Raw genomic sequence first — 23638 nt, 5'->3', positions numbered from 1 at the left:
AGTTGGCCAATCAAACAACAGGATTCTGTATGCCCCGTAATTCACTGATATGCAAGTAGGGACACCAAGATGGCCGCCGCCCCACAGGAGACGTGAAGTGACTCTGCCCTCCCCCGCCCATGTAAGCCTCACTCCCATGCCCTAACCCAACGCGCAACATGTGTGTGATCGTCTCTCTCACAGGTCCTTACAGTCATTCAAATTTAGCAGCTCAAATATGGCCGCTCAAATACACACTTGGATCAACAGATAATTTTAGCAGCCTGGCTGCCATCCTCTGCAGTTTCTGAAGCTCCCTAATGTACCATGGAAGTAGACATTAGGGAGCTGGCAGAAACTACAAAGGATGGCAACCAGGCCTGTATGCATGTGCCATCCTGGTTAGTTTTTCCTTCATTCTGATAGTACAACCAGGCAGGTGTAGGCACTGACTATAGGAGAAGGGACGTAAGCTTACCAACTAACCAAGGTGATGCTACCTGAAACGTCTGACCTATTCCAAAATCATATCCAGTTGCTTGAGTAACTGTTTTTTGGTGTATCTTATTACCTGGATGTCTAACCTTCACTGATGTATAAACCATCTTAACTCTAAGCTGGACCTGTGAGAAGATTGACAGTAACACTCCAAAGTTGAAACATGTCCCTTGTCCGCAATCATTCATTCACAAAAGGTCATGCACTTTAACCCCGATTGGCGACCTGTGTTTTAGGCCCCCGTACCATTCCGTAGGTGTCCGTGTCCAACCTGACCTGCTGCCTGCTTGCTTCTCACCAGTCTGCATTTCATGCTTTGCTGCAGTTAGTCGTCCTTTGTTGTGTTAAAATGATGCCTGTTGTCTCCACACACCAGGTAAGATAAAGTAATGTTGTTTTTGAAGCAGATCCAGAAAGTCTTTGGTAATGTCGTGCTGGAATTTTAGATTTTTCTTAATATGTTTTAGCCTTTGAATGTAGGAATTTATGGTATAAGAAAAGCCATATTTTATGGTGTGGAACTTAAGAGATTTGATATTATGAAGAAGTGTTATGAATTCAATATCAGTTGACTTCAGCGGTTTTATGTTTGGTTTTGGAGTCTGCTTTTGGTCATTTCTGTAGAGTAAAACAGTCCTGAAAATAAGTCTGCACCATTTTTTGTGTTACTCATTTTGTGGTTTTCCTGTTGCCAGGAAGAAGAAGAAGGTGGCAGACAGGATCCTGCCCCAGAGGGTGGGTAGAGTTGTGTGTATTTTATGTACTTGAAACTTAGGTCAGATTAGGTTGAGTCGCTTATATGTACTGAAAAATCCACTTGCTAGTGGTGACTAAGCTATATCCATCTTTAGTCATTAGGTGACCTTGTGACTTTTGTCCTTATGAGTGTGACCTCAACTTTGTCCCCAGGCCCTGGTGTTTGTGACCTTATGACCTGTGTCCCCAGTTGCATGACCTCATGACCTTTGCCCCATGTCATAACCTCTGCCCTTTGCCCCAGGTGCGTGACCTTGTTCCCGAGTCGCAGGCGTACATGGACCTGCTGGCGTTTGAGCGGAAACTGGACTCCACCATCATGAGGAAAAGGCTGGACATCCAGGAGGCTCTCAAGAGGCCCATGAAGGTACAAACTCGTAAAAACTACAGCTAAAGTTTGTCATGCAAATTTGTGTGAGAACACAAATTAATTTGAAAAGGCTGGACATCCAGGAGGCCCTCAAGAGGCCCATGAAGGTATAAACTCCCTACAGACTACTGTATAACTAAAGTTGGGGAGAAGAAATACAACATTAACAAAGAGTGTAAACATGCAACTTGCATTTATATATTTTATACACGTCAAACTGTCATGAGAAATAGTAGCCTGGTTACCAAACCAATTTTAGCTGCTGAGTCCTACATCTTCTCTGCAAATAGCTAAAATAGGTTAAATGGTAACCAGGCTAGAGAAATAGGGCCTTGTAATGCTTATTTTCTGACATGTTTCGTCTGTTTTCTCCCCCAGCAAAAACGGAAGCTGCGAGTTTTCCTGTCCAACACCTTCTACCCCGCCAAACCTGATGCTGAAGGGGTGAGGATTAAGTAGAGTTTAGAATAAATTAGATGTTTTCTTTAGCATCATTATATTTATGATTCTTGTTTTTATTGATTTCTGTACTAGACGATTCTTTCAACAGTGACAGGTTGGAAGGGTAAGGATACTGACCTCCAAATTTTTGATGAATCAGTATGAGATGACTATCACTGTATCAGTCCATCTTTAACAAGATGTCCATGTTAAAGATGGACTGATAGTCATCGAAAATTTGGAGGTCAGTATCCTTACCCTTCCAACCTGTCACTGTTAAAAGAATCCTCTAGTAACTGTATCTATATGTGACAAATGAATCTTTTCAACGATATTGATTTCTTTGTATGCAACTGGACAGAGATGAATAGATAGATAAAACACATGCACATTTCACTTACAGTCTGCTGTGGGTTGTGTGTCTTGTTTTATTGTAAAGCCTGATAATGACTTGATAAGTTTCTTATTGTATTTCCTATGCTTCATATGTTTGATTGACCTTACATTTCGGAGGACTCAAGGTCATGTGTGTGTCTGTTGTTCAGGAGGAGGACGGGAATGTTGCATCCTGGGAGTTGAGAGTGGAAGGCAGACTGCTGGATGATGTAAGTCAACATATTTTGTTCATTCTGTTCAATCATAACCACCTTTTTTTCACCCTTCCTGTACTGTTCCTGCATGATGGTTTTGGCTAACCCTGATGACTGTGACAGTTAGATATACGACTTCAGTTTCTGTTTCTTTACTGTGGTCAGTACGATAGGATGTCTTCATACGGACCAAGTTTCATCTTGTGTCTGGGAACAAAAGTTGAGCGTAAGATCAACTCATCCCTAACAAGTTTAGCTCATGACTAACAAGGTCCACATGATTATCAAGGTTTTGTCCAGGTCTCAGCTCATGACTAATGAGGAAATTGTCCAGATCATGTCTAACGAGTTGTTTGTTGTGTTCAGCAGGGCATCCCCAGCACCAAGCACGACTCCCACAAAACCAAGCGCAAGTTTTCCTCCTTCTTCAAGAGTCTGGTGATCGAGCTGGACCGAGAACTGTACGGGCCAGATAACCATCTGGTGGAGGTAAACATTATGCATTTGCTTTGCAAATGTTACCTTTGTACTTATCTCCCAAGTTAGTAGAAGTAGTAGAAACCAGTCCCAGTTGGCTAAGGTGGTTTTGTGTTTCGTCAGTGAAGGTTAGACATCCAGGTAACTAGATATGCCAAAAACAGTTCCTCAAGCAACTGGATATGATTTTGGAAACTGTCAGATGTTTCAGGTAGCATCCACTGGCTTTCATCAGAGTTGTCAGAAAAGCAAATACAAACTATTTATTGATATGCAAATAATTTTAGTAAGTGAAGACAAATTTTGTTTTGTGTGTGTTGTTGTCCAGTGGCACCGCACGTCGACCACCCAGGAGACAGATGTTAGTAGCAGCAGTAAAAACCAGTCGGAGTTGTTTTTGTATTGACCAGTCCCAGTTAGATGAAGTTTTAAGTGATTTTATGTTTGTTATTGTCCAGTGGCACCGCACGTCGACCACCCAGGAGACCGACGGGTTCCAGGTGAAGCGGCCGGGAGATCGAGACGTACGATGCACAGTTCTACTCATGCTCGACTACCAGGTACGCTGGGGGTTGGTTTTTATCATGTTTCCTCTTCTTCCATTTTACATGGGTCACATTATGTAGCAAGTGGCAGGACAGAGTTTGAGGGGCTGGTCACCATAAACTGTCCTACTCATGCTCGACTACCAGGTACGATGGGCGTTGGTTTTGCACCCAGGGCACGAGATACTTGCTGCAGACTTTCACATTTAGGAAGTATGGATCATATTAGAAACAATTGCCATTATTTCATACCAGTAGGTGGTGACAGTCAATACTGCAAATGTGTATATATAAGTGCATGGACTGGTGCAGGTTAAGAACAAATGCCCAAAAAAAACATCCAGATGTAGTTGTTGCCATGACAGTGCAGGTTGTTGCGTTTACCTCTGTATTGGAGGTTATGGTTGTTTTTACTAGCTTTTACTACTTTGGAAAAAGAATGGAAGAAGTTCTTAAAACTTTCAGAAAACTGTTTGAACAAAGCTTGAACTTTACAACTATAGAGCTGTTTGTTGTTTACCTCCGTCCCGGAGGTTATTGTTGTTTATGTTTACCTCTATCTCACCACCAGACCAAGAAGTCTCAGCATTCTTCATTCCAACAGCCGCCACAGTACAAACTGGACCCTCGGCTGGCACGACTGCTGGGCATACACACACAGACCCGGCCTGTCGTCATCAACGCTCTGTGGCAGTACATCAAGACCCACAAACTACAGGACAGTCACGAGAGAGAGTACATCAACTGTGATCGGTACCTACAGCAGGTAAGGAACAAACAAACAAACAAACAAACACACAAACAAACTACAGGACAGTCACGAGAGAGAGAGTACATCAACTGTGATCGGTACCTACAGCAGGTAAGGACACAAACAAACAAACAAACACACACAAACAAACACACACAGACCCAACCTGTGGTGAAATGAACTGCCTTACAGTGAAATGTTAGACAACAAGAGGGAAAACAGTTACTTCATTTTATGATACTACATACAGTGGTATGATTTGAAATATAAGTGATTTTTTATTTAGTTTTCAGAGTTATCACAATTTTTTTCACACATGTATTGTGTTTTTTCTCGCAGATTTTTGAGTGCCAGAGGATGAAGTTTTCAGAGATCCCGCAGCGACTGCACCCCCTACTGCTGCCTCCTGATCCTATAGTTATCAACCACATCATCAGGTGAGTTTAACTCATTAACTAGTCATTAAGTACATCACCAGGTGGGTTAACTTATTAACCAGTAATTAACTAGTCATTAACCACATCATCAGGTATGGTCTACTTATTAACCAGTAACTAACCAGCCATTAACTACATCATCAGGTTGGTTAACTCATCAACCAGTCATTAACTAGTCATTAACTACATCATCAGGTGGGCTTTACTCAGTAACCAGTAATTAACTAGTCATTAACCACATTATCAGGTTGGTTAACTCATCAACCAGTCATTAACTAGTCATTATCTTGTCATCAATCACATCACTGGGTTTCCTTCACCCAAGAAAAAATCCTGCTAAAACTGTTTAAGAACAGGGTGTAGGAACAAAGATGTGGAGCTGTGAGGCGTAACAGCAGATCATTCGGCTCAGAACCAAGAGGTCCTGGGTTCGAATCATGCCATGTCACTGATCTTGTGCCCTTGGGAAAGGTATTTTACACAACTTTCCTCACTTCGCTCAGATGAAAATGAGTATGCCAGAATGATCATTATCATGGGCATGAAAAGAAAACTAAAACCAAAGATATCAGATGTAACTGTTTCTGCCTTCTCCAGCTGCTCCGGTCCTGAGCACAAGAAGACGGCCTGCTATGACATTGATGTGGAAGTCGACGACACACTGAAAACCCAGATGAACTCTTTTCTCCTGTCCACGGCAAGTCAACAGGAGATTGCTACTCTCGACAACAAGGTAGGGATTTGATATAGGGGTTTTCTTTTACACAACCAACATTGTCTCTTCCCTTGCTTACGTTTCGGTGTCCTTCCCCAGAGCTTGACCTGAGTCACTGACGTTTGGGATTGTGCAGAGCTGTAGTCAGAAGCTCTGAGGAAGGTTTCTGTGACTGTGTTGGATTCTAGTTTGACCTTTTCTTTATTTACCTGACAGATCCATGAGACAGTGGAGACTATAAACCAGCTAAAGGTGCAGCGAGATTTCATGTTGGGTTTCGCCAAGGAACCGCAAAGTTTCATCAACCAGTGGCTGGAGTCACAGTGCAGGGACCTCAAGGTGGGTGTACAATGTATATATAGCAGCTGATATGTGGAGTCATGTATAAAAAAACCTCACATTTTCTTCTCTAAAGATGAGTGCTATGCCAGCATACATCTTCCATGCGGCGTTCTACCAAACTTTGTAGTACAGACAGATGTACACAATGACATTTTGTTGTATTTTCAGTATACTTGTTACAGACGATGACAGACATGGTCGGCAGTCCTGAGGAGGAACGCCATGCAGAGTTCTATGTGTTGTTTATTTGTTATTTATTTGTTTGTTTGTTTATTTGTTACAGACGATGACGGATGTGGTCGGCAGTCCTGAGGAAGAACGCCATGCAGAGTTTTACCACCTGCCGTGGGCTGGGGAGGCCGTCTGCCGCTACTTCTACGGGAAGGTACGGAGGAGGGAATCTTACCATCAACTTCTCATATGTTTACCTGCACAGAAAGAAAACATGTTTAAAACATCTTGTCTTTTACACAAGAAAACAGTCACTAACGAAAAGTAGTGGATGCTACTCCAAATGTCTTGAGAGTTTTCAGGACCTATCCAGTTGCTTGAGTAACTGTTCTCTTGTGTATCTCATCACCTCGATGTCTGCTTTCATCAACATATCTTTCTTTTAGTAGTTTTAGTAGCATTTTCTCACACTGAAACTTGACTCTCACTGACTTGGGAAGTGCATTCTTTTGATATGTCTTGATTTTGTAGTGATGATAGCAGGTTTATTTTGTAAAACTGATGAAGATTTTTGTTAAATTGTGTTTTTTTCTCTCCCTCCAGGTTCAACAGAAGAGAGCTGAGTTAGAGCAGGCTCTGAGTGTCAGAAACACATAGATGTGCAACACGCTGTGAACTTGGGCCACGCCATTTCCATGGTTCTCAGACACTGTAACATGAAATATATCAGGCAAACATTATAAAAGCGGAGTGCAGAAAGGAAAACTTGAATATGACACTGTATTCCCTTCATGAAACTGAGTTCACCGAGACATAGACCTGGTTCTCAGGCTTTGTTTTCACATTTTTTCCAATTTAGCATACATGTACTACGAATATTTTTAGCAACTAAAAAATTAAATTGGTCTGGCCCAAGCATACTAGTAGCTGCTGTGTCAACAAGATCTTTACGACAAGACAAGAAAGTTGTCATCACTGTTCAAGTCTGAAGCTGTGACTAGTATATCATGCCTATTTGAGACAATGGTATGAATTTTTCACACACACACACACACACACACACACACACACATCAGATTTGTTGTCTCATGAAGACGCCATCCATGAAATGACATTCACATGGCCTCACTCTTGTGGAAGCTGTATAAAACATGGATTTGTCATGTCACCAAAAATAGATACAATTTTCTGTACTGCCATACAACATCATATCAATGAAGGATGATTCTGTCATATCTTAGCGTCTCATTTCATGTTTTTTTATGAATATTAAAGACCACAACAGTCAGGTATCCGTAAAAAGTATTACTACAGAAATGGTGATTTCTGTGTTGTGTTGTTTTGACTCTTTGTGTGTGTTAATAAAGAGAGACTGAGAGTGTTTGAAAAAACAATTTAAACTGAATTGTTTGAAGGGTCGAAGTGTTCAAAGAGTTTTATATTTTATCAGAGGTATACACACTCCCAGAGAAGGAACTTAAGTACAAATGTACAAGATTCGTATATATTGCCAAATAATTCTGCAGAATGTATGAAATGTGCATTACAAAATCAGTAATAATTGATTATATGACACTATTTTGACACAAACTGCACATTTACATGCACAAAATGGAAAATAAATTTGATACTGGACCCAAAATTCAGTAATGGAGACAAAAAACATCAACAGATGCTCCCATGATAATGCTTCAAGGTAGTTTTAGGGGTCTTTATTTTATTACTACAGAATGATAGGATTATGTACAGTAAAAAGATATATTAGACTGGCTTTTCTGGCTTACCCTAAACTAATAAAAAGTCCCTAAGGATTTACGTTAGATGAGTGAATAAGCTTTCAGGAATGTGGTTGGCTGTGGGCCAGACGTTACAAATTTGTTAGAAGGTTATATTTGACAGTTTTCCCTGCGTAAATTTGATTAAAATTGGATAATAAGATCACGTTTTTAGTACCGTGTTAAAGCACTACTGGCCCCTCGGGTTTACCGTATGTTAATGAGCGCCCGTTCTGCGCGCTGATTGGTTGAGAGCCGGCCACACCAAATGTGTTAGAAAGTGACGTTCCACAGAAGAACAAAAATGGCGGAAGGTCTGGATGCCCGAGAGTTCGGCAAGTCGGATTTCGTCCTTTTGGACGAAGTCACGATCGAGTCCTTCATGCAGAACCTGAAACTCAGGTGAGAACACCTTAATACACACCTGTGGTAAACTTTCCTCAGGTGGTAAGGCTGGGAAAGACAGTTATATCCCCGTTTCGGGTCACTGGTCGCTAATAATTTTACGTCGTCTGCCAGCGAGCGAAAAAAAAAATTCGCATAGTTGTTCTTTTACGTCACTTTGCACTTGAAACTCTTACATTCCTAACACGGAATTGTGTGCTTGTATGACCACTTTAGGTTGGTATTTGGGTAGTTTTGAAGTGTTATACACTTGTTGTAAGTCCGTTAGAAACTGTTAATTGTTAGTTCCGGTGTAAGCATAGGGGCAACTCCCAAGTTGAACTCTTATTCACCGGTCACCAAAATGGAGATATATCGGCAAATAACGGTTTACTAAAGTCGTTAGCTAGAGTAGCTGCGATGGTTTCTAGGCGTAACACACTGACAGAACTAAACTACAAACTTAACTTGTTTCTAACTATATCTAGAATAATTTAAGAGCCCTCCGTTGTATTCAAATTATGAATTGGTATAAGTATCCACTCAAAATGCAACCGTCGATATTTTCTGTATCTGTATCTGTATAGCCGGTATAACCGCCTTTCGGCGTAACACACCAGCTTCGCAGGCACGCGGCGCGGCGGCAGCTGGCTATATTACACCGATCGACTTGTTACACCTAACCCTTGAACTTCTAGCTCTAGACATTGTTTAAAGGTATCTATTGACAGTGCCCCTACTGTACTTGGTGACAGTGAGTTCCACTCTGCGATAGTTCTAGGAAAGAATGAATTCTTGAACACCTCAATCCTTGGTTGATAACTCTGGTACTTGAATGCGTGGCTATTTCTTGTTCTCTTCTGGGCTGGTATTAGGTACTTAGTAGTTGGGACATCCACCAGTTTATTAGTCATTTTGTACATCATGCATAGTCTAGACATTTTTCTTCTGTCTTCAAGTGAGGTCCACTGTAGGTTTCTTTTCATTTCCGTGACACTAGCACCTGTTACATAGTTGTTCATACAGAATCTTGAGCTTGATTCTGTACCCTTTCCAATTTGTCTTTGTCTTTCTTTGTATATGGATCCCATACTGTCGCAGCGTATTCTAGGTTCGGTCTTACAAGTGACGTGTATGCAAGTGATTTTACTCTCGTTGGACATGCCCACAGATTACGTTTAATCACTCCCAATGTCTGTTTCGCCTTAGTTGTGATATTATTAACATGTGCACCCCACTTCAGTCCGCTTGTCATCGTGACGCCCAGATACAGATGGGTTTTTGTGGTTGCTAAAGCCTGACCACAAAACTGGTAGCTAGTTGCATGTGGTGTTCGTTTGTTTGTTATGTGCATAATGTAGCATTTTTCGGGATTAAACTGCACGAGCCATTTGCTTTGCCATTCTTCCAGGGTGTTCAGGTCTTTTTGGAGAAGTTGTGAGTCGGTCTGTGTAGAAAGCTCTACATACAATAGACAGTCATCGGCAAATAACCTCACATTTGAGTCAAGCTGATCTGGTAGGTCATTTATATACAAGAGAAAGAGCAATGGCCCCAGGACGGTTCCTTGAGGGACCCCAGACGCTACTTTAACTGGAGCCGACGCCTTCCCTTCAACCACTACTGTTTGCTCCCTGTTGGTCAGGAAAGCCTTTAACCAATTCAGCGTAGGGCCTTGGATTCCATAATACTCCAGTTTTGAGATGAGCCTGCCATGGGGGACTTTATCAAAGGCTTTAGTGAAATCAAGTATTGCTAAATCTACCTGCCATTTACTGTTTAGTGCGCCAGCTATGTCATGGACTGTTAGTATAAGCTGTGTTTCTGTGGATCGTTTGGCTCTGAATCCATGCTGGTAATCCGTTAATATACTGTAACTTTCTAGGTGCTTCATGATTTGGCTATGGATGATATGTTCAAGTAGTTTGCAGGATATGCAGGTCAGTGAAACAGGTCTGTAGTTACTGGGGACCGCTCTATCTCCTTTTTTAAAGATGGCGCATATATTTGCATCCCTCCAATCTTTAGGGATTTCTGCAGTGTTTAGCGAGTGTTGGAAAATATTGGTTAGAACAGGCGCGATTTCACTAGCTGTCAACTTGAGGAACCACGGTGGTATTTGGTCTGGTCCGGATGCTTTAGAGGGATTGAGACCTTGAAGCATTTTTTCGACACCATCAGTAGAAACTACTATATGTCCCATTTCACTTTCATATACAACATCATAGTGTAATAATAGATCTATTACAAATTCTTGCTTGACAAAGAAAAATGAAAACGACAAAAAATACAATGAATAACAATTTTGATAATATAACATATTGTGATCTACTCTCATCTAAATGCTGATGCTAAATTCTTAACTGATTCACTTAAAATTAAGTCTTAAGTTTGACTTCTTTTCCTGAAACAGTGGACAGGAAAAGATCCCACTTTTTGAAGTTTTTCCACAACATTTAACATCCTGTTTTATCATGTTTTATCATACACATAGACTAGATCAAGAAATGTTTTCAAAATATGTTCTAAACCTCCGATTATGGCTCTAAAAGTCAAGTTAAACCCAGAAAAAGCTCTCTTTACAAACAGGTTGTTTTGAACCAAGTCTAGTCACCTAAATATTTCTAAAGACCTGTACAGCCTTTCTCCCTTACACTGTTCTATATTTACACCTCACAATGCTGTAATGTAAAGGCTATCTCTCTCCCATCTCTACTTGTTTGTTTAGTGGGTGTGTGAGGGAGAGGTGGTAATACTCTACAGGCAGGGGCTCCAAGTAGTTTGGCTGGACTTTTCTAGGATTGACCTACACGACTTAAGAAAAGAAAACTCTTGGTTTTTCTTAAGTCCTAAAGAATGAGGGTTACACAAATATTTTTTTCTTACCCGTATATAGTATATAACACGTACATGTACACCTTATGCTCTTTTTAAAACTTTAAATGGATACAAATGAAGGTACTCCCTTTCATCTCAAAACAAAAAAAAAACTTACCAAGCAAATGCTAATTCTTGAAAAAAAATTTCATCTAGACTATAGTCTGACTGTTTAATCTTACACCACTACATTAAATTAAATACATAGAATGCTTTTAAAGGCTGATAGAACAATGAATCTTGTAATGTAAGTCTGAAATGTTGATACCTGACACACTCCTCTTAAGTTAATTGCTGTTGTAAAAATGTAAAGTCCTGTAAAGTTTCTGTTATCATGCAAAACTATGATAAACGAATACAGTAAAGTTAATCCGGTGACTGTAACAATCCACTCTGCCATGACATGCCCACTTTGTACACAGCAATTCTGCCATTCATAGGAGCTAAACAAACTTTCAACTGTAGACTTTGTGTCATTACATGTCTTTTATTTCTCTGTTTTTGTAGTTAAGTACCAGAGAGTTGTTATGTTATGGTCCCTCTCAGAGAAAATATCACAAATTTCCAAAAGTCCCAAACACAATTCTGGCATTCATAGGAGCTTAACATACATCTTGTAAGCTTTGTGTCATTATAGAGCTCTATGTCTTTTATTTTTTCTGTTTTTGGAGTTAAGTACCTGAAATTTATTTTGGAACATAAGTCCCATAGAGAAAACAAGCACTACATTTCAAAAGCAAAAAAAATCTTTAGATCTTTATTTTCGAGTTAAAAATTAAAATGGACTATTTTAAAGCTGAACATTGAAGCTAAACACTCAGAACCCAACATAAAATATCCATAACATTACATATATTAGAATTTAGATCTATAGATGTTTGAATCCGGAATACTACTAGTATGTGTTTTGACATACAGGTACACATCACAACAGGACTGTTATCATTCTGTGTCTGCTATAAAGTAATGCAAACAAACATCAAGTAAAAAGTGATTTAAAACGGTCCATGTTAAAGCTGAACCTAAACACTGAACCCAACATGAAATATCCATAACATTATACATGTAGTTGTCTATTATGTGATGTGTATCTGTTATCCATGTCTGTTATCTGCATTTTGTATGTCTGCTATAAAGTAATGCAGGAACTATTTAAAGAATAAACATTGACGCAGATCAGTAAACAGTGAGAAATCCTTATCAGATCTGAACCAGGTACGTCACTGTTGTATCTAGAACCTTGCTCAAACACGGTTCTGGACAGTCCACGCTTATCCAGAACAGTGCCTGAGGCAAATCTATGTTCCTGGATACGCGGAGACTATCCAGAACCATGCCTGATCCTAACCCTAACCCATTCAGGCATAGAACTAGATAGACACAGTTCTAGATACAATAGAGACTATACAGAACCGTGCCTGATTCTAACCCTAACCCATTCAGTCTTAGAAATAGACAGGCACCGTTTTGTTCTGGGTACAATAAACGTCACTGTTGTTAGTCTGGACTTTGTTCACCTGTTGTAAGTGTTTTGTCAATACTTTTACTTCCTCTTCAGAGAATTCTTTGCTGAAGTCAGTGAAGAATAAGAAAAATCCCTTCTGGCTTCCTTGACTTTTAGCCTACTTAAGGACACGTCATACTTCCTTATAAGTAAGACTTTTATATCTGCAAGAATATAATCATGGCTCGTATTGTATGTAATAATAGCTTCAAGTTAGTTGTACTGTCCTGCCTATATGTTGTACCACTAAATAAATATGGCTTTAAAATAAGTCAAAGTCTAACTGGAAATGAAGAGAAATCTTCTTGCTTACTGGTGTTTTTGAAACAATGAACACAGCAAAGTTTTCAATATTTTCCTGGCACACCTATCAAGAGTATTCTGTATGCTAGTCATAAATCACTAGTACTACTAGTACATGTTGTATACCATTAGTACCTTCATAATGCACATACATGTAATTTTATCACACAATATCTCTAGAGGTGCACCCACAGTCAAAACCTTGGTGCACAGTTTAATGCTGGGTGCAGGAAAGTCTGTTGGAGTTGACTCTAACGTTAACTCACCTGGAGTTGGTAATGGCCAGGTGTGGCTCCTTCATGGGTCCTTAACTCCCTTCCCTGACCTCCTACACTGTGCTCAGGTGTTTAACAGAGAAGGATGCTCTAACCTCAAGCCTCGTGCTGCATAACTATGGAATCCTGCTGCAGGAAAAGTAGATTTAATTTATTTTAATCTAGTGGATATCTAATAAAAGAACATTAAGTATCAAATGCTTGAGTTAGCATATGACACAAATGAATCCTTTCAAACACTTTTTTCTAGAAGGGAAAAAACTAAACACAACTTGTAGTGTGTATGTCAGTTAAGCCCTTAGACAGAACAATAATCTACAGCCATCATAATAATGATTCATATAACCCATTTTTACAACACTAGTGTTACATCTACAAATGACTACTAGCTCTCTATCTGTGTAGGTTCCAGAAGGGTAAAATCTACACGTACGTGGGAGAAGTTGTGGTGTCAGTAAACCCCTACAGAACCTTGGATATAATAATCCACAGCTAACAATACATATAACCCATCCACAAATACTAGTGGGAGTTTATAATTCTATCACTATACATTTACAAAATAACAAATGGCTCTCTCTTTTTGTGGCTCTGATGTAGGTTCCAGAAGGGAAAAATCTACACATACGTGGGAGAAGTGGTGGTGTCAGTAAACCCCTACAGAACCATGGACATCTACGGCCCGGACGCTGTGAAACGTTACCAGGGTCGAGAGTTCTACGAGTGCCCGCCGCATCTGTTCGCTGTCGGGGATGCCGCGTACAAAAGCATGAAGAGACAGGCCAAGGACACCTGCATCGTCATATCAGGTACGGTTTCGTGATATCAGGTACATGTCTAGAGTTAAAACTTTAGATCCAGCACAAAAAGTGCTACTCTAGAGCTACTCTGGTCTTCCTCAGTAGACTGACCCGGTGATGCTTGTCTTTGAAATGTGATGTCAACACTGGGGCAAGGGAATATCAGGTACAGTTTTGTCTGTTTGTATGTAAATTGCTTGTGTTTCCATAGTAAGGTTCAGAACCAATAGGGAAATATATAGACTGAATCACCGAGAAACTGACAATAATGAATAAAACAAGAAATCACAACAACTCTTGATACTTCATGCATAGAAGAGTGAGGTCTTTGATGTCTATGTTCTTTCCAGAAGTATGTGGATTTTTATTTGCAGCATTAATTGTTATTACCTTTGAAGTATAAAAGAAATAATGACAATGGTTTCTGAAAAAATTTGAGTATGATCCATACTTCCTCAATTCTGAGTGGTGCAGGTATATTTTGGCAGTTTTCAATTATCTCCTCTAGTTCAGGTATGTAGAAGAAGTATTTCAAGCCTTGACCTTGAACTTCATTTATCCAGGTGAGAGCGGTGCAGGAAAAACTGAGGCATCTAAAATCATCATGAGGTACATCACGTCTGTGTGTTTGTGTGTATGTTTGCTTGTGTTTCTGTATTAACTCCTTAATGCTCTGTCCAGGTGAGAGCGGTGCAGGTAAAACGGAGGCGTCTAAGATCATCATGAGGTACATCGCAGCAGTCACTAATGTCAGTCAGAGACAGGAGGTCGAGAGGTGAGACGTTACTAACAGCTTAGGTCTAGGAAAAATGTTGTGTTTCCTGTTTCAGTCCTTAAAAAGATTAGGGTTAGTAGGTAGGGATTATCTTTGCCAAAGTTATAAAAAAAGAAAGAAAAACAATCTCTAGTGATCCAACACTACAGTTTAACAAAGAAAAACTTGCATGAGGACACTTTTATTTTCAGTGTCATTGTTGGAAAACTGATGTACAATGTTTCAGTCTCTCAGGTCTAAGAATAACATCACATATCTTTAAAGTCTTGTGTGAATAACTCTCACAGCTTTACATTTTGCAATGATTGGTCATTACTTATCCTGATGAAGGCGACAGTGGTCATTGAAAATTTGATCTCTCTGTACCCTTTTGTTAGAATAAATTTTACATTTTACTATCATTACGTTCCAACACAGATGAACTTTCATGGCTCTGTATTTTATTTCCCAGAGTGAAGAACATCCTTCTGCAGACCAACTGTATCCTGGAGGCCTTCGGGAACGCGAAGACCAACCGGAACGACAACTCCAGCCGCTTCGGCAAGTACATGGACATCAACTTTGACTTCAAGGGAGACCCGATTGGAGGCCACATCAACAACTATCTACTCGAGAAGGTGGGAGAAAACATGAAATATGAAATGAGAAATATGTTTCAATTTTACACAAGAAAACAATTACTCAAGCAACTGGATAGATTTGAAAGTTGCTTGAGTATCTGTTACCTTGGTACCACAGTATCTTGATGTGTAATGAGGAGTCAGACTTTTCAGATTGTATCCACTATCTTTCATTAGTGACTAAGAAAGATATTGTTTTACTTTCTCAGTCACTGGTGAAAGACATTTGATGCTGTCCTAAATGTCTGACTTTTCAGAGAATATACCATCAAAACTGGTTATGATTTATTTTGCATTAATTTACATTCATCACACATGATTAGCTTGTTTTAAATTAAGCTGAACAATCGTATTAAAAACAGCCCAAAGAGAATTTAACAGTACGTATGCCTGGTGCAATCTGTAGGACCTGGTTTAGATTACATGATATTTTTGTACCTCTTCTTAGTGCCTTCTACATAGTATGTTGAGACTTGTTGTAGTCTGCTATTTCTGTGTATCCATATATATAAGCTAATATCCCCAGACGTGTGAAGCTCTGTACAGGAAACCTGTCCTCACAGATAGTCAGTTCTGTTGACAGGAACTTTCACACTTCAAAGTGAGCCACACAGACCTCCGGGTCTGTTCACAAGTTTTTACCAGCCACATATAGTACTGAGATCCTGCTGCAACTTATCTAGATGGAACTACATCATAACAAGGACAAAAACTCCATGATAGAAATAAAAACATTCAGCGATGTTCTGTGAAAACCTGTAACAAGTTAACTTAGCTAGGACTAACAGAAATATTTTAAGAAAGTATTAAGTTTATCTTTATAAACAGTTGACAGTGTTCATTTGGTTGCATTTGGTAACTTTTCTAAGCCCTTTCACACATCACAACATGTACTACTAGTCTGCCTACTGATGCTTAATATATTGTACATTCATTTGTCAGTCTCGTGTAGTGAGTCAGCAACCAGGAGAGAGAAACTTCCACTCCTTCTACCAGGTAAGAAATACTAATTATCATTACCAAACAGTAATTATGATCGTTTTATTCATACTTACACTCTAATTCAGTTCTTTGTGACTGTCTGGAGCTTACTTTGTCTGGTTTTTACTGAGTCCAAACTTGTGTTTGTGTCCCAGCTGTTGTCAGGTGGTCCGGACCATCAGATACAGAAGATGCACCTGTCCAGGTCTCCCCAGGTGTACACATACACCTGTCCTCAGCAGCAGCAGGTGAGGAAGGCTGTATCATTATGTAGTACAAAATAAACAAAGCAAGTGCATGCTGTATACCTTCACATGGTCTATGCAAGCAAGCTACTGCTCTGTTTATTCTATTAACTCAAATATTGTTATATCAGGATAGAGTTGGACCAGCCCCTTCAACTCTGTCCTGACACTTGTTGCTACATAATGTAACCCAACACCACAGGGTGTTTGCTACAGTGCCAGTTGCCATGGCAACAGCCATCTGGTCCAGGCCATTGACCTTTTTTGTTTTGAGAAGAATAAAAATGCTGAAACAAGAGTAGAAAGAATATGTTTTCCTTCTGCAAAGGTTAAAACCTAATGAAGCATTTATTCCGCCAAAAAAAGTGGATATGATTTTGGAAACGGTCAGACATTTCAGGTAGCATACACTTACCTTTCATCAGTGACACTGGAGAGTTGTCAGAAAAGCAGGTTCATAAGTACAAACTCTTGATTGATACGCAAATTAATGGAAACAAATTTTTTTTGTTCCTCCGTCTCCCCCTAGTCCGACCCAGGCCCGTTCCCGATCAGTGACAAGGCAGATTTTAAAGCTGTCCAGGCAGCCATGAAGTCTGTGGGGTTCAGTAAGGAGGAGTATGCTACTGTCTACAACATTATTGCTGCCATTCTGCACCTCGGGAACATCGAGTTTATCTCTGAGGACGAGGAATCATGCGAGGTTTGTTTGTTTGTTTGTTTGTTTGTTTGTTTGTCTGTGGGCTTCGGTAAGGAGGAGTACGCCACAGTTTACAACATCATTGCAGCCATCCTGCATCTGGGGAACATCGAGTTTATGTCTGAAGACGAAGAATCCTGCGAGGTTTGTTTGTTTGTTTGTTTGTTTGTCTGTGGGGTTCACTAAGGAGGAATATGCCACAGTCTACAACAGCTTTGCACACACTAATCACAATCATGAAAGTTCATCTGTGTTGGTAGTTATATGTTAAGAGGTAAAACATTTGCTCCAACACTAAGAAGTTTGTGTACCAGATACCTTTGACCCAGTGTTGACGTCACACTTCAAAGAAGCCACGTGACAAGCCTCACTGGGTCAGTCTACTGAGGAAGACCAGAGTAACTGGTCGAAAGCTCTAGGTGAGAGAACTTTTTGTGTTGGATCAAAAGGTTTAACTCCAAACAAACCCTAACCAAAGACTGTTTTGCCCCCCAGGTAGCAAACAGAGATGCCCTGTCGGCCGCGGCAGAGCTGTTGCGTACAACAGAAGACGATCTGGCGAAGGCGCTGTGTTTCCGCGTGGTGGCAGCGAGAGGAGAGGTCATGACCAAAGGTCACACACAGCAGCAGGCCTGCTACGGGAGGGACGCCTTCGCTAAGGTGGGTGGGATGGAGCTTCTTTACTGTACCTTTAATCTTGACTATCAAACATATCTGGGCAGCTTAACAAATCTTGAACGGAGCACTCCAAAAACGTGTCTTCCAACCTGGCAGATTTATAATATTATTGTGTTATCAATGTTTTTAATATGATGTTATTAATTACGGCATTCTGTGTTACTAATATGTTAAAATCTGCTATGAGTTCTGTCACGGCCAGTAGAAGAGTGTCCATTGAGTACATTTGAGCTTAATTGGTTTGAGATCATTTCCACTTTCAACTACATTACCTGTTTCAATGTGACAGATTTTTTTTTATTTACTTCAATTTTAACCTCAACAAGGCTCATACAAACCACTCGCATGTTTTTGGTATACATTAAGGAACTGCAGAGACAGATTTTTGTTCCACTAGACTTGAAAAGTTTCTCATATTCTCATATTCTTTTTTCTATCTGTTCCCCCCTCCAGGCCATCTACAAGCACCTGGAAAACTGATTGTACAACATTTCATTACCCAGGTGTCAGATCATGAAGCTTGAAAAATCTATGTGCCTTGCAGGGGTCCACACACAAAAAAAGCTACTGTCAGCAGTTTTTTTCTAGGGTCGGTGGAGAAACAAGAAACACAACATTTTTGTTCCCAGCCTATGTTACATGTATTTCCACAGTAACTGTTGCTATATTGTTATTATATAGTTCTCATCTTTTGTGTTTTCTACCTCCAGGCTATCTACGAGCACCTGTTCACGTGGATCGTGAGCCGCATTAACGACGTGATCGCGGTGAGAACCACTCGGCATCAGCACGGGAAGGACACCGTCATCGGCGTGCTCGATATCTACGGCTTCGAGATCTTCGAAAATAACAAGTAAGAAAACAGAAATCCCAAGTATAGCTAGAAAAGCTGAAAATAGTAAGAAAACAAAAATCGGAACTAGATAGGCCAAAAATAACAAGTATGAAAACAGCAATCTGAAGTATAAATGGAAAGGCCAAAAATAACTCCAACTCTGTCCTGCCACTTTCCACACATAATGTAACCTGACACTACAGGGTGTCTGCTACATTACAGTTACCATGGTGACAGACATCTGGTCCAGGTCATTGACCTTATTTGTTGTAGAAGAAGAAACAGAGCAAAAACAAGATGTTTTGCTTCTGTGAAGGTAAACATAATTAACAGAGTCTCTGCTTGTGTCACCCTCAAAACAAACAAATAAACAAACAAACGTTTGTGTTTCAGCCTGGAGCAGCTGTGCATTAATTATTGTAACGAGAAGTAAACAAACAAACAAACAAACGTTTGTGTTGCAGCCTGGAGCAGCTGTGCATTAATTATTGTAACGAGAAGTAAACAAACAAACAAACAAACAAACGTTTGTGTTGCAGCCTGGAGCAGCTGTGCATTAATTACTGTAACGAGAAGTTGCAGCAGCTGTTCATCGAGCTGGTTCTGAAACAGGAGCAGGAGGAGTACCAGCGGGAGGGGATCACATGGACCAACGTAAGTATGATCCAGCAGGGGGATCTCAGATCTAACACTGGGATCTCAGGGTGGGATCTCTGGGTGGGATCTCTGATCTAACAGTGGGATCTCAGATCAAAGTTAGCTTGTTATGGTCAGAGCTGGTTCTGAAACAGGAACAGGAGGAGTACCAGCGGGAGGGGATCACATGGACTAATGTAAGTATGAAAGCTTTTGAATGAAAGCTCATCTGTGTTCAAGAATCCATAGTTGTAGTAAGAGTTCAAGCTTAAATTTTTGGTCAATCTCGTCAACCTTCGTCAGATGTGTGATGCACTCGCTGACTCTCCGGAAGTCGGAAGCGTAATGATGACAGGAGTGAATCAAAAGTGGTGGGAAGACGGAATCTTCCACCGTCACGGTTCAGAGACGTCATCACGTTTCCATGATGAAATAGAGAGTTTCTTTCTTGTGTGGGAACAAAGCTTGAACTCTACAACTAAGTAAGTCTGATCTAACGGTACTGTTGATCTCACAGTCAGGGTCTTGTATAATGGAGTGTGTGGTTGTATAGTTTGTTTAATTGACAGAACTTAAAGTTATTTTCTGTCCTGCCCACAGATTGACTACTTCAACAACAAGATTATCTGTGACCTTGTGGAGCAGCAGCACAAGGGCATCATCGCCATCCTGGACGAGGCTTGTCTGAGCGTGGGGAATATCACAGATAAGGTAAACAAACAAACAAACAAACAAACAAACAGGCTTGTCTGAGCGTGGGGAACATCACGGACAAGGTAAACAAACAAACAAACAAACAAACAGGCTTGCCTCAGATAAGGTGCTTGTTAGTGTGTCCAGAACAGTGCTTTATCCAGAATTATGATCAGGCACGGTTCTGTGTATCCAGAACCATGCCTGGAGCAACTCTACGTTCATGGATGCACAGAGACTATCCAGAACCGTGCCTGATCCTAACCCTAACCCGTTCAGGCATAAAACTAGACAGGCATGGTTCTGGATAGGATAGCACTTGTCTTCAATTGGGAAGTTTTAAAGGTCTTTGTTTTCCTGTCTCTGTACCTTTCATTTTGATTCATTTCTGCATTACCGGCAAGTATAGCCTGCATAGTGAGTGAGTGTATCTGATTTTTGGTGTAACACAACTTTGATTCTGTTGCAGATGTTCCTCCAAGCCATGAACCAGAAGCTCAGCAACCATGAACACTACACAAGCAGACAGGTAAGGAGTGAATAGACTGAAACATTTCTGTACATCTGACTTATAACATTCTGTGTCTGTTTCTGGCTGGTGTAACTGCCCTCCTGCACAACACACCAAGACTTAGTAGAATAACATGTATGAAGAATATATTGTATATATATACAGGCAAATACCAGGTAAACTAAAATGGTCTTAGGGTATAGGATTTTCTTCTAACACAACCAGTAAGGTTCTCACCTTACGTTTCGATGTCTATCAGACACCTTCCTCAGAGCTTCTGACTGGAGTTCTGCAACTCGCCGCTATTTAACGCCAAAGTAGGTGGCGCTTTTGCGGCGAGAATGCAATCCCAAACGTGGCTGAGCTTGTATCCCCCCTCGTCCCGGTTCATCACTGGGGTAGACTTCCTTATCCAGACTGCTTCTTTAATCCAACGGATTCTTCTATTGTCCTCTCTATCTATGACCCTGGCACCCTCCCAGTCTATCACACAATTGTTTCTGGCAACATGATCTGTGACTGCCGATTTCTTCTCTTCTTTTTGTGCTTGTTGTTTCTGGGAGCGTGTATATCTTACGGTTTCGCTGTAAGAGCGCCACCTACTTTGGCGTTAAATAGCGGCGAGTTGCAGAACTCCAGTCAGAAGCTCTGAGGAAGGTGTCTGATAGACATCGAAACGTAAGCAGGTGAGAACCTTACTGGTTGTGTTAGAAGAAAATCCTATACCCTAAGTATCTTCCAACCTGATGAAATTATTTACGGTAAAATGGTCTTTTCGGATTCAATAATCTATGTGTAAGTGCTGCTATCATGATTTGATGTCTAACTTGTGTTTGTTCTGTTCTAGTTGGTTCCCACAGACAAGACCTTAGAGCACAGCAGAGACTTCAGAATCAGGCACTACGCCGGATCTGTCACGTGAGTTACACCTTAGTCTGTACAGCTGTACAATATACAATACATATATCACGATACAGGGCTCGAAATTCATTTTTTGGAAAAGGTGCACAGGTGCACCCAACCTAAAAAATTGGGTGCACAACTCCAAATTTGGGTGCACTAAGGTGTACATGCACCCAGTATTTCCAGCCCTGTAATATCTGACAATGTTTCTCTGTGTCTCAATGTCCAAAATTTGTCAAAACATTGATATGAGTGTTTGTGAAGAAATAAGGTCGCCATCGATTACTCTTTGTCTTCTTCCTGCAGCTATTCTGTGGAAGGTTTTATCGACAAGAACAAGGACGATTTGTTCCAGGACTTCAAGAGACTCCTGTTCAACAGGTGAGTGAAGAAAGTCTGTGCCACAGGTGGGATGTGGTCAGGTGGTCCTTCTGACAAACTTTTTTGTCTCTTCACTCCAAAGTATTCCTTATATCAGATACATGTTGACAGTTATAATTAGTAAATTAAAATACATTTTCCTGTCACAGTGTTTGTTCAGGCAAAGGTGAGTTACTTTTATTCTGAGACACAGCAGTGTTGAAGTAGCCAGTGGCGTTGAATGACTTTGTGTTTAGGCTAGCAAACACAAGACTGAGATGTCACAGGTTTGATTCCTGGCATTCTTGACTAGATGCTGTGTCCTTGGGAAAGGCACTTTTCATGACTCCACGCAGGTGTAAAATGAGTACCTGACTTCAGTTGGAGAGGTAAAAGATGGTGGAAAGAGAGGGATGGGCTCTGCCTTCCTATACCATGCACAGTGTATAGCAACCCACTGCCCCTATGGCCTCAAAAAGGCTACGGGACTACCTTTACCTAAAGGGCCCTGTCCTTGGTGCTGAATTTTGTACCTGACTTCGGTTGGGGAGGTAAAAGGCAACAACTCACTGCCCCTACAGCCTCAAAAAAGGCTACGGGACTGCCTTTACATACCTATACCAAGCAATAGTCTAACTAGAAGTCAGACACATGTTGACAGTGATTTGTTCCCCGCAGTTCTGACGCAGTGATCAGCTCCATGTGGCCTGAAGGAAAGCGTGGCATCACGGAGGTCACCAAGCGACCGCTGACGGCCTGCACGCTGTTCAAGAACTCCATGGTGCAGCTGGTCTCAAACCTGGCCTCAAAGGTAAGAAGCTGATTCTATATCTGTAAGGCATGAACTATTTTGTTTTTTGAGAATGTCAACACTTTTATTCTAAGAATTGAAAATGTAATAATAGTATAAAATCACAAGACAACCCTACCTGCCAGGAATTTGAACCCAGAACTTTCAGATTCAAGTCAAATACCCTAACTACTGCCTACCTTAGGTTCCACGCTATGTCTGATGTTAAGGTTTGTTTGTTTGTTTGTTTATTTAGGTTCCGTACTACGTGCGTTGCATCAAGCCGAATGAACAGAAGTCCCCGGTCCTGTTTGACGACCAGCGATGCCAGCATCAGGTCGAGTACCTGGGACTGCTGGAGAACGTCCGTGTGAGACGCGCAGGATACTGCAACAGGCAGCACTACGCCAGGTTCCTACAGAGGTCAGCTGAATTCAGTTAGTTTTCGACTGTTTTCAGAAAACAATTTTGTCATTTTCCACAAGTTTTATGGAAGGCTGACACTGTCTTGTATCATTGCATAGATTAAGTGAGAAAATTGTTTCAATAAGTCATTGAGAACATTGATGTCATACACGAGGGCAAGTTTGTGCGACATGACCTTCAGATGACCTTGTACATGGATGTCAAGTCAAGGTTTTACAGCACCGCTAATGATGCAGGAAGTCTGACGTATTCTCCACATCTGCTCAGACACACCCCACTGCCTCACTGACACCCCCTGTAAGGTGTAAGGCATGTCTATAGATGTGTGTCAGGGGCATGCCAAGTTTCTGTTCCAGTCAGATGTGATACATGTAACCAGTCAGACACGTCCAGACAATAATTACATGCTCTATAGCTACACCTGAGACAGAAAGTAACTCTATCTGGAGCGTAACACGCAAGCTGCAGTTCGGGTGCAAACAACCATGCAGGCTG

At 40.8% G+C, this 23638-nt stretch overlaps 1 protein-coding gene across 1 annotated transcript in view; it reads left to right on the top strand.

The window, feature by feature from the left end:
• Positions 1-23638, top strand: part of LOC109488306 (unconventional myosin-Id-like) — a 35441-nt gene that overhangs the window by 1872 nt on the left and 9931 nt on the right. Inside the window, exons 3-28 of the mRNA XM_019792495.1 lie at positions 1173-1212; positions 1478-1600; positions 1982-2047; positions 2590-2649; positions 3001-3123; positions 3570-3671; positions 4228-4422; positions 4747-4844; positions 5442-5577; positions 5776-5898; positions 6185-6286; positions 13798-13999; positions 14672-14765; positions 15217-15382; positions 16328-16381; positions 16522-16614; positions 17141-17314; positions 17807-17971; positions 18700-18842; positions 19364-19478; positions 20061-20171; positions 20623-20682; positions 21512-21582; positions 21874-21948; positions 22606-22738; positions 22974-23140. Of these exons, the coding sequence (XP_019648054.1) occupies positions 1173-1212; positions 1478-1600; positions 1982-2047; positions 2590-2649; positions 3001-3123; positions 3570-3671; positions 4228-4422; positions 4747-4844; positions 5442-5577; positions 5776-5898; positions 6185-6286; positions 13798-13999; positions 14672-14765; positions 15217-15382; positions 16328-16381; positions 16522-16614; positions 17141-17314; positions 17807-17971; positions 18700-18842; positions 19364-19478; positions 20061-20171; positions 20623-20682; positions 21512-21582; positions 21874-21948; positions 22606-22738; positions 22974-23140 (2991 nt within the window). The remainder of the gene's footprint in view (positions 1-1172; positions 1213-1477; positions 1601-1981; positions 2048-2589; positions 2650-3000; positions 3124-3569; positions 3672-4227; positions 4423-4746; positions 4845-5441; positions 5578-5775; positions 5899-6184; positions 6287-13797; positions 14000-14671; positions 14766-15216; positions 15383-16327; positions 16382-16521; positions 16615-17140; positions 17315-17806; positions 17972-18699; positions 18843-19363; positions 19479-20060; positions 20172-20622; positions 20683-21511; positions 21583-21873; positions 21949-22605; positions 22739-22973; positions 23141-23638) is intronic.

Source organism: Branchiostoma belcheri, unplaced genomic scaffold (genome assembly GCF_001625305.1).
Source record: "Branchiostoma belcheri isolate BF01 breed outbred unplaced genomic scaffold, Haploidv18h27 scaffold93, whole genome shotgun sequence".
Lineage (NCBI taxonomy): Eukaryota > Metazoa > Chordata > Leptocardii > Amphioxiformes > Branchiostomatidae > Branchiostoma > Branchiostoma belcheri.
Note: the sequence above shows the minus strand (reverse complement) of the source record. Positions and strands in the feature narration are given on the sequence as shown.